Source organism: Coptis chinensis, chromosome 3, assembly GCF_015680905.1.
Source record: "Coptis chinensis isolate HL-2020 chromosome 3, ASM1568090v1, whole genome shotgun sequence".
Classification (NCBI taxonomy): domain Eukaryota; kingdom Viridiplantae; phylum Streptophyta; class Magnoliopsida; order Ranunculales; family Ranunculaceae; genus Coptis; species Coptis chinensis.
The window spans coordinates 91,354,034-91,365,183 of NC_141458.1; the positions used below are offsets into that span (position 1 = coordinate 91,354,034).

General features: G+C 32.0%; 2 protein-coding genes across 13 annotated transcripts; one reads left to right on the forward strand and one right to left on the reverse strand.

The window, feature by feature from the left end:
• Nucleotides 1-217: 217 nt before the first annotated feature.
• Nucleotides 218-1,552, reverse strand: LOC147511620 (uncharacterized). 4 transcript variants are annotated; one of them, XM_086603295.1, is made up of 4 exons: nt 1,241-1,552; nt 900-991; nt 609-702; nt 218-516 (listed from the first exon to the last, which is right to left on the reverse strand). In XM_086603295.1, the coding sequence occupies exons 1-4, from the start codon at nt 1,289-1,291 to the stop codon at nt 508-510; spliced, it is 246 nt and encodes an 81-aa protein (XP_086459421.1). In that variant the 5' UTR covers nt 1,292-1,552; the 3' UTR covers nt 218-507. The 4 variants fall into 4 exon arrangements, with proteins under 4 accessions (XP_086459421.1, XP_086459420.1, XP_086459419.1 ...); XM_086603294.1 differs by having other exon boundaries at nt 609-777; XM_086603293.1 differs by having other exon boundaries at nt 900-1,127.
• A 2,821-nt stretch (nt 1,553-4,373) lies between these two features.
• On the forward strand, nt 4,374-8,596 carry LOC147511621 (uncharacterized). Of its 9 annotated transcripts, none has more exons than XR_015219453.1 (6): nt 4,374-6,120; nt 6,248-6,317; nt 6,394-6,713; nt 7,075-7,198; nt 7,364-7,699; nt 7,818-8,596. XR_015219453.1 is itself a non-coding variant. In XM_086603296.1 (5 exons), the coding sequence occupies exons 2-5, from the start codon at nt 6,276-6,278 to the stop codon at nt 7,827-7,829; spliced, it is 426 nt and encodes a 141-aa protein (XP_086459422.1). In that variant the 5' UTR covers nt 5,870-6,144; nt 6,248-6,275; the 3' UTR covers nt 7,830-8,596. The 9 variants fall into 9 exon arrangements, 1 of the variants encoding a protein (XP_086459422.1); XR_015219450.1 differs by having other exon boundaries at nt 4,434-6,144; XR_015219451.1 differs by having other exon boundaries at nt 4,436-6,144; nt 7,393-7,699.
• The last annotated feature ends 2,554 nt before the right edge of the window (nt 8,597-11,150 follow it).

Below are 11,150 nucleotides of genomic sequence, written 5' to 3' on the forward strand. Positions count from 1 at the left end.
ATATATCAGAACAATAGAGTAGTTAGTTCTGAAGCTAAAGGAATTACCAATGGAAGTAACAAGCACAACTTCTTGAATTGATGCATGAATAAAAACTACATAATCACTAACTAATCAGGATGTTAAACATGGTTTGAAAGTCATCCAGAAGATAGAGCATTCCTAATGGCTGCAGTCTGCACTAATAGCATTTTCTAATAAGAGAAATCTGATTCAATTGGAACAAATTCGATCAGCAACAATATTATTTCCAAACTAATAAAATTGGTAAATCAAACTGGTAGTCAATCTTAAAAATGAGTAGAAGTGATCTCATTTGAGACAATAATACTACTACAATTGATCTCATTTGAGTCTATGTCTATTGAGATTACTGAATCCTTGAATCAACACCATTGCATGTTCTCGCTCTATTACTTCTCCTACTCGATCTTCTTTCTTAAGTGTCCTAACCACGAAAATGTTTCCCTATACATACTCTGCCATTTTACTCCGAACGCAGGTTAACTACCAAACCTGTCAAAAAAAACATAAAACATTCAATTCAACAAAAATAAAAATTACGAGAAAAACAAAAAACGACGAGTAAATGATATAAAGGGAACAACCTCTTCATCAGATTCATCCAAATCAATATACTTCGTAAGAACTTCAACCAAATATTCCATGCAGTTCAAGAAACTTAATCCTTCAAAGTTTTCCCTATAATACGCGCATAAATTATCCGCTTCATTATTTAACCAGAACATCTTTATAGCATACGAACGAATACCAATACTTCACAAAACAATAAATTAAAAATTAAAATAATAATAATAATAATAATAATAATAATAAACATCAAATTAATAACATTATAAGTAAATAAATTACAAATAAAAAAAAAAAAAAAAACTTACTCATCTAATCTGTTCCTCATCCTTAGAACCGATTGATGAGTTTCACTATTCGCGTAAACATTAGATTCACCACGGTGTATACAACACCTCTTCTGCTTGATTTTTTTAATGAGATATTCAAAAAAATCAAAAACAGTCATACACTCATAATTATATCGAGCATGCGATTTGGCAGACCATTTGTCTTTTGGAGAACAAAAAAAATTACGAAATTTACAAGAACAATCACTACAAAACATTAAAAAAAAAAAAAAAAAAAAAAAAACAAAAAAAAAAAACAGAAATTAGTAATCATAACAAATATAAACATGTAAACATAAAACAAAAAGAACTCAACTTACACTTCCATTTCGAACAAATTGCAAGAAAACCTGAAGAAAAAAATGGTACATTCAATATATCATGTATCAAAATAAACACATACAAGTATGTATTGAAGATTTGAACAAAACCGAGTTGGGTAGAAATCAAGCCCCAAACCCACTAGAATTTTATTCAAAAATACAATATAGAGTGCATGTTTGCCATTCAATTTACCGTGTGTTTGATTCAGCCCATTCTAATTCGGACATTCAAACTGTGAACACAGTGCTTTACCTTAAACAAATACAACTCAACACATTATATTTGAACAAAAAATAAACACGAAATTTCAAAATACACTTTTCTTATTATATATATACATATTCTTATAGTTCTAATATTCCATCACTCTCATCATCATCACCGGAAGAAAGAATCCCAACAATATTTGCTTCAGACGACTAATGGGTTATCTAATGGGCTTTTTATGGGTTTTTTGAAAAATAAACAATGAGGTCCAAACAATTTAAAAAGTTCAACAAATTAATGGACTATATACACTATTCGTTTTTACTATAAACTACTGTGCAAAACTTGGTGAACAAACACACGACGCCGCGGCGCTGGTCACTTTAAGAACTACAGAAAATATTAGCACTCGAGAGATTTGAGATCGACGAAGTGTATAAATTTGAAACGAAAGTCGAAAAATATGAAGTAGTAATGGCCGTTGAGCAAAGAAATTGCGCAATTATTGGAGTGGTGGCAAATAGCACCGGGACAACTGCCAATTATTACTAGAAACTCCAGTGCAAGTTTATACATGAACAAAAACTTATTAATAAATAATACTTTTACCAAACACTTGCAAAGATGCAATCACATTTTTTCTTCATGCTTTACAACTTCAATTTGATACACCTAAATAGTAGATAAATAATAGTTCAATTAATAATAAAAAAATCGTTCTAATTCGTTCATTCTTTTTCCATCACAACTTAACGTTTTGAACTAAAAGTTCTTAATGGATTTCATAAAATACATACATATTTAAAAAATTTATTCAACCATATATTCATCTATCAAGGTAGCAGGCCCGACCATAAAATGTTTGCACTTATCCAATCTGAGAATATTGAAGCTCCTTCAAGGTAGATAACAATGGCAGAAAGATTATCGAAAAAAAAGATATGAAGTTGGTAGAAAGGGTAGTGAGTTTGGCATTCACAGATCCACTACTGCTATCATTAATGTACTTCTGTTCAGATGCTTCACTCAGATTGTAAATTGTAAGTAGATTCAAGCTTATGCTATGTGAATTTTATCTTATTAGTAGGGCTAATACGTATTTTTTGACATTTAAGCATAATTAATTGACAACATCATCCATGTCTAAAAGATTAAGGTGAAAAAACAGGTTAATAAATCTCATTCTTTTATATTGTTTTGGTTTAGGGCAGTGTTTTGTTTGTATTTAGTTTGATTTTGTATATAATTGTTTTCGTAGATAAATTGTGTATCACATTTTTTTTTTCTTTTTTAACTTTGTTACCTTGCAAATTATATTTCTAAATATCTTAAAATTGATCTTTAGCTCAATGGAAGAGCACTTGAGTGTGAAAATACATCTCAAGAGATAGATCAATAATAAATGTGGATTAGAACTATTTGAATTATTGTTAAATGGACACACGAATAAAACCAGTGTGCCATGATGGCCGGACATCCTTACGTGGAACATTGAATATTATGAAACTTGCGCCGAACATTGTTGTATTGTTGCAAGCTTTATATTTTTATATTGTTTGCAGTAGTAGGTATAATCAATTATAATTAAGTTTTTTATGCTCTTACATGAAAATAGGGAGATCCCAATAGATTTAAATGCGTAAACGTTGAGTCTTCAAATGCTACTTTGCAATTTTTGAATTTTACAGTTGAGTGCATATATGTAACTTTTGGAAAATTTTAATTTAGTTTTGTAGTTAACTACCGCCTTTTTGGAGTTTAGACTTCGTTTGATATTTTAGAACATTGACATAAGATTTGGGCTACCATTTTGTATGTAAAGTACTAATAATTTTGTAATCTATTAGCTTTTTGGATGTGTCCATAACCATGTTTTACCAACAAACACGGGACCGTTCTATAGATCGAGTTGCAGCTCAATTAAGTTATTAAGGTACATGTCGGCAACTCGATGGTTATTATAAGGTCTAAATATCTCAAAGAAATAAGTGTATGTGAAGTGGATCCAAATGTTCAAAGCTTCGACGAGGTTCAATGTATGGACCAATAATGCAAAATTGAACGTGCAACTCCGGATCGTAATGACCAAAAAGTAATTTATGTAAGGTGACCAAGTATATGTTTGTGTAGGATTTTTAGTAAGCATGAAACCGGAATTGATGTTGATAGCAAAGAGACCAACATTTGTCAAGTAACAGCATAAGTTGTCATTGTTCAATTTTTTACTTTTGTTGTTTGACATCAAAAACATGTATTACTGATACATTAACATGTTGAAATTTTATTTTTGTTAGATGAACATAGTTAGTAATAGGTGTTAATGTGTTGTCCATTGTCTTCATCTTCTTTTGAACCATATATTAAGGTGGATAGTTGGTGCTACAAAACCCAGTAATTGGTTTCAACTTGCAAGTCTATCAAAGAAACATCACAACAAATAGATTCCAATAATGGCAACGTATGGGGGTGCCAAATAGATTCCAATAATGGCAACGCATATAGTTGGTTATCTTAGACTTCTCAATTAATCAGTACATCAATGTCTTCATAACTAACTTAGTCCCGTCAATTTTTTTTTATATTATTAGGTAGTAGTAGTATTAAGCCAAAAGTAAACATAAATCAAACATCTTATTAAACTTAATAATTACCAAACAGTCTATCTTAGTTTTACCATTAGAGTAGTATAAAACACATATATAAAAAACTATTCGATCATTATACATTTTTTAAATTATTTACAGATTTTGATTTATATGTTGAATTATATATTTCAATTTAAAATGGATTTGAAAGTAAGATTTTTGATACATAATAATAAAATGAAAAAAATAAATTATATAAAAACGGTCCCCGTTCGTTGAACGGGTCCAAAAATCTAGTGTAAATACCAAATAAGCCACCGAAGCAATTATTAAAGCCCACATTAGTACCTAGCAACTTGGACCACCAGATAAAACCTTTAGTCTCCATCTCTCACGCGAACAGGAGGAAGTTTCCCTTGAATTCCAACAGCACAAAAGTGCGAGAATCGAACCAAATCGAACCAATCAAATATCCCAACCGACCATCTAATCACCCATGGGCTTAAACAATTATTTATAATTTCCTTTTTGTAGAAAAACAGTATCCAATTTATAATGAGAGACGTGAGCAGGTCGATCTTTTGGTTTCCAATTCGGTTTCGAATTTCACGCAACTCAACCAAATTAGATACTTCTAATTCAAATCAAACTCTCAAAGTGAATCCATTATATATAGAAGAGAGAAACAGTAAAAAGAGGAGTTCCAGAACACAGAAGACAGAGAACGGAGAGAGACAGAAAAATGGAGGAGGATTGGAGATGCACGGAAATCGAGAACGAGACGAAGGAAAGCCAAAGAGACTTCACTGCCGACATGAGTTCTCCTAACCTTTTCTTTATTTTCAATTCCATTATTATGAATTGCTAAACTATTAGCTAGGGCTAAGATGAAGCCCTAGCCTTGATGTTATTATTTTGAGTTTGGGTTTTGATGATTTCACTTAGATGTTAACCAATTAATCTTCGTTCAATATATTCACGATTGATAGTAGTTTATTCTTTCACTTTGTATGTCATGCATCCTTAGTCGTTTGAATATATATTATTATTGATCAAAGCTTGATTTAATTGCAAATATTAAATTTAGATATTATTCGTGCCGTAAAAAGACGGGTAATCTTTTATGTTTGATTTTTAGTGCTGAATTTTGAAAGATGCTTTTATGTAAAAATAGTATTGTCACGATAAAATCCCGAGAAACACTAAATTCTCATTCGGATGTTTCTCGTATTAATTTGAAACATTGAAACCTAATCTTAAAATATTTACTAAAAGGTTTAGTGGCGGAATCTAAAGTCCTAGTATTTCTCTCCAATCGTTCGTTTAATTTCAATTGTTTAATTTATTATTTTCATAAACGTAATTAAAATAATTAGCTTTAGTTAATAATAATTCCAAATTTCTATAAAACAACATTGTCGAATTAGGTTAGGTAATATTTTGGTACTCGTTTGTCCGAAGTAGCAATCCCTGTGGGATCGATCCGTTTGCCGCAACTATTTTCAACGATAGCTGTGCGCTTGCAGTTTAACTAGGGTTAGATTAGTCTATTAATTTAGACTGATTAATTTCCTACCAGTACACTATGTTCTCACATTGAGAACTCTTTGAATCGTACTCCCAGTCTGGTCCTTATATATTTGACTATTTGAGATAGCATTGTTTGAATTTGTCAATGACTCATAGTTGATTTATGGGTTTGCACTTTGCAGTATTTACTTTATCTCTCTGCAAAATAACATTTTCCCTTAAGAATTTTTATTAAATCACGTGTTCCCCTCCACTAAAATACTTTAAAAGAATGCAGATTGTTATAAAACTATGTAAAATTTTGAAGTGGAAGCAATATCTTTGTAAATTTTAAAGCCCAACTAATGGGTTGTAAAATGTACAATGTTTACCCGTATTATGATTGGTAGATGATTAATATATTGTTTTGTGTAGGAAAGAAGCTTGCTGAAAGTATAGTCAAAGAAAAATTTGCAGCATGCATTAACCGAGTACTAGATGTGTGGTGTTCTTGAGTATAATGTTCTTAATTAAACAGCGCCGATTGGAAACATAGTTCATCAAAATTAAGACCAGTTAGTACTCTTCTTTTGCAAGATGTATGCTTTGATCCCTTATGCCTAATTATTTCAATTATCTCTTATAATCCATGAACTGTATTGTAATTTATTAGTACTTTCATTTTTTGTGTCGATTTTGTAGGTTATGACAATAAAGTGGTGAATGTTTCATGAATACAATGCATCCTAACCTTTCGGATTGTGAGCCACAGGTAATTTGACTCCCAATCATACAATTACTATCTAGGACATGTTCATCGGTTATTACATACAAGTACTCAATCCCAGGTAATTCAGTCGTAGGATTCTCTCGAGATCGTGCAGATGCTTTCAAGATACATAAAACAATTAGACGCCACTTTAAAAAAGAATTTGTGATAGAACTACGAGCCATAAAAACACAAAAATTGATTCTAAAACAAAAAAACCTTCGACCCCTTCAAAGTTTAAGCTATGAATCCTAAAACAACAAAAAACCTTCTAACCCTTCTAATAGTCCGCAAAATAAAAAACACCCAAAAGACCAAAATCCCACAAGTTCTCAACCGCCAAGATTGAAGAACTCACGATTGACGAAGAAAGAAGCAGTTTAATCAGTCCATTGATCTGTAAGTTTTTTTTAGCATATTTATTTCACATCTATTCTGTATTTTTTGGGGCTTTGAAATCTATTCAATCTAAACTATAAACAACGTAATTTTTCTTCTTCTTTGAATAGAAATTCCAACAACCAATTAGCAATGTCAGTGCATTTTAAGATTGAATGAAGTACTTACCGTGTTGATTCTTACTGGTAATTAATTTTGCATTGCAGATCATGTTAACAATTGTTCTAAAAATATTTGCCAACTTATACAATTAGCTTGGCATAAAAAAAAAACAACTAGAGCCAATGATTTTTGCTATCATACTCTATATTCTCTGTGTGTGTGTGTGTGTTTTTTTTTGACTCCTATTTATTTTTTCCAGATTGCGAGACCATTGGATTATGCCCGAAGAGGTTGGGTGAGTGTTGATGTTGATATAATTGTATGTGAATCTTGCGGCTCAAATCTTAGTTTTGTTTTGTTTGCATTGTGGACACCAACTGAAGGTGAACCATTGTTGTCCTCAGAGTTGTTAGTTTAATAATACCATATTAATATCATAGTTATTAATTTATAATACTATATTAAATTTAATGGGGAGTTGTGTTTTTATGTTTCATTTTCTCCATGAGCTTTTCTAACAAGAGTCAATCTCATCTGTTTTATTCAAGCTAATAATGCCAAGAAAGCCTTTGCCAAGCAAAATTAATGTTGTGCACGGAACCTCATGTCCTTGGAGGGAAATAGGCGTGGTGGAAAGCTCGGTTCAGTTTCCTCCAACCCCACCTTCAGCACTAATTGGGGGCTTTAAGGATCGATGTGACGGATTGTTGCAATTTGTTTCCCTTTCTGTTTTTGTTGCCTCTGCAATTAGTCAGATGCGACTTTCTAGGAGTTCACAAATTGATCGTCTTCTAGCCCAGTCAGAAACTTTGGCTAGGGAAACAGATTACATACAAGGAATAGAGTTCATCAGTCGAGATAACACTTTTTGCATTTATTCTCATGTAAGATATGTGGAAATATTTATTCATGCTGGTGACTTGATAAACATATATTATTTGGCTACTCGAGTAGAAGTTTCAACCTTTTCATTTTACATTGGTTAATGTTTTTCATTGACAGTCCAAAAGCTGATTAGCCTGTGTGGGTGGGAGCCAAGATGGGTTCTTAGCATTCCAGACTGAAGAACACTCCGCTCAATCAGCTAGAGATGAATGCCCCTTTGGTCCGAATGCAAACTTACTCTGGCCTTCACATCATCCTGGACCTATCAAACATGCAATCTCTGCTTCTCTTAAAAGAGACACGAGAAAGAAAAAATTAGTTTTTCCTGAGTCAAGATCTGAATCTAGGTCACCTATGTTGGATTGTAGCTTATGTGGCGCTACAGTCAGAATCTAGGACTTCCTGACTGTTGATCTGAATCTTATGATTGCTAGGGATTGGGCAGCCTTCAGGAAGTGAGGTTGGTGATCGCAACTTCATTTGAATCAAGGGGACCAAGTACGCATAACCGGAACATCGAGGGTGGTGGGAGTACAGTTGACAGACCACAGTTGCAAATGTAGGAGGCTGATAATGTAGAAGGAACTGTCATTGACCGTGACGGTGACGAGCTGGTAGATGATGACATCTAACTTTGCTTCTGAGAGCTATGGTCAAGGGATCCCTTTTGGAGCAACAATTGGCGATGGCTCTGCAAGTAATGTGGTTGGATCAATGGGTGAAAATATAAGAGTATATTATATTAAGTAACTGAGGCTTGAAGGAGTTTATGCTAAAGTCATTGGTGAAACATAGCTCTGTATATACTCTGTATATGTTCATGATTTTTTAATTAGTTGTACTTATGAGAGTTAGTAATTGATTTATTTGGTTAATAAGATGGTTGCTTAATGGAAGTTACAAAGGATATTGAATATGTGGAAGATGGAGTCGATTGAATGAATCAAGATATCACCTTTGGTTCCGAGTCTCCTCTTATTGGAGAAGCGCAGGGAGAGTTTTCACCCGCATTTACTTGCAAATTGTCATTTTCTTCTTTTGTGCCTGCCACACCTTGCTCTGTATATGAAGGCTTTTCATTTAGTAGTTGTCATGAGTCAAATAGCTTGGAGCTCTCATCTCCCGTAGCTTCAATGCCAAGCTTTACATTCTTTGGTCCAAGCTCTCCTGTTGGGAAAGTGAATGATCCATTAAGTTTCACAGTCAACACAGAATCTGATGAGATTCAAAGAGGTATTCAAACTTCTGATTGTGTTTTCACTTTGCTTGATTCGAAACTCTGGCTTAAAATGTCATTGTTCAATGACTTTTCCAATTTGAATTTGTTATTTAAAGAAAGATAAATTCTACTTTATCAGTACTATTGTCCATAAATTGAGTAGTATATTAAGTAAGATTCGTCAGTGGTTTTTAACGGATATTATATAGTTATTATTCCTTTAGATTGTTGAAATGTGAGGTTCAACTGATTTATTTTTTTTTTTATATTTTTTTCAGAAAATTTCAGATTTCTCTTTTTCTATTTTTTTTTAAGCTATAAATGTTCCCTAATGATCTATCATTCCATCTCACTATTTTTCTCCCCGTTTTTTACATCCCCATGTCGCAAAATGGACTAAGCATTTTATAAAAATTAAGCCCAAAATACAGGTAAGCCCAAACATTTAAAGCATATAATGAAACAATCCCGGCATGGCGGGGTGAAAGTAAATCGATTGATTTATTTTTGATTTATTTTTTAAAATTTTTTCTGAAAATTTCAGATTTCTCTTTTTCTTCCTTTTGTTTTTCTCCCCGTTTTTTACATCCCCATGTCGCCAAAATGGACTAAGCAAGTTAAGTATAGTTGGCTCTAATAATTTTATAAAAATTAAGCCCAAAATACAGGTAAACCCAAATATTTAAAGCATACAATAAAACAATCCCGGCATGGCCGGGTGAAATGCTAGTATATATATAATAGTAGTCTCTTTTCGGGCTCATTGGGGCTGTCCACATAAGCAGGGGGATTAAGAAAAAATAGGAGAAAAAAAAAATAGTAAGTAAGAGTCTCAATTAATTATGTTTCCTTTATATATTAAATATCTTTTCAAGAGTCCTAATTAATTATGTTTTCGGGCTTATTGGGGCTGTTTACGTAAGCAGGGGGATTAAGAAAAAATAGGAGAAAAAAAATAGTAAGTAAGACTCCCAATTAATTATGTTTTCTTTATATACTAAATATCTTTTCAAGAGTCCTAATTAATTATGTTTTTGGGCTCATTGGGGCTGTCCACGTAAGCAGGGGATTAAGAAAAAAATAAGAAAAAATAAATAGTAAATAAAAGTCCCAATTAATTATGTTTCCTTTATATACTAAATCTCTTTTCAAGAGTCCTAACTAATTATGTTTTCTATTTCCTAATCTATACACATCCAAACAAAAAATAATAAGGATTATAGGAGAGACTCTCTTCTTCAAGAGTCCTAATTAATTATGTTTCCTGTTCCTAATCTATACACATCTAAACAAAGAATAATAAAGATTACAGGAGAGACTCTATTCAAATCAGGAGAAAAAAATTGTTGATAAAAAAGCTAGAGAAACAAGCTACGAGAAAAAAAACTAAATAGGAACTAAAAGTCCTAATTCTTGAACTTCTAAGTATCCCATATTCTTGAGTTCTTCAATTTACAACTATTGTGCTGATTTCAAAAGTCTTCTTTCTCTACCTCCCCAGTATGTGTTGATTTCAAAAGTCATCTTTTTTTTTTTGATTTGTGTTTACTATAAAGTTTGGAGTGTTAAGGGAGAAGATAATACAGGTCTAACATTAGTACATTTGATTGTGACTTCCGAGATTGACAAACCATACACTTTACGTATATATACCAACCCTAATTGTTTATCAACTCAGTCTACTTCCTCATCTAGGGAGAATGTTAAGTTATTTATTTTAGTCGTCACTATCTATATACTATCTATATATTTTAGTATGTTCTATAAAAACGTTAGTAAGTGGATCTAAAGCTTTAAACTTTACATGTATAGTTTTGGAGTTTTGAACTTCTCTTTCATATGAGCAATTCTTGATCAATAAAAATTTTCAAGTAACTATTTTCACTCACCTAATCCTCATCTACTAGCTGTATTTTATATAATGTGTTTAAGATTTATATTTCTTTTTTCTGTAGTTATTAGCATGCCCCATCCATGCTAACGGATAAACTTCTTTTGACATAATAATAAAATTTAAGTGCATCATAAAGATGTAAATGTAGTTACTTATTGATGGATCTAATAACCAAGTATTTTCGCCCCATATTCTATATTGTTTTTATTTGTTTCAATATGTGGTTGTTAGTTATTTTTTATTCTTCACTCTTAATTTCCTAAGACCAATTAATTTCTAGACCAATTCGTGCATGGGTAGACATAAATGATTCTATCCATAATATCTTTAAAAGTTG

What these genes read in the sequence shown, in the direction of transcription:
- LOC147511620 (XM_086603292.1), bottom strand. An exon ending in ATGAGGAACAGATTAGATGA is followed by an intron (nt 778 to 899) that starts GTAAGTTTTTTT and finishes TGTTTTGTGAAG; the next exon opens with TATTGGTATTCGTTCGTATG.
- LOC147511621 (XM_086603296.1), top strand. Translation starts at nt 6,276, where the DNA reads ATGAATACAATGCATCCTAACCTTTCGGATTGTGAGCCACAG. An exon ending in TTTCGGATTGTGAGCCACAG is followed by an intron (nt 6,318 to 7,074) that starts GTAATTTGACTC and finishes TATTTTTTCCAG; the next exon opens with ATTGCGAGACCATTGGATTA. An exon ending in ATTATGCCCGAAGAGGTTGG is followed by an intron (nt 7,111 to 7,363) that starts GTGAGTGTTGAT and finishes GTTTTATTCAAG; the next exon opens with CTAATAATGCCAAGAAAGCC.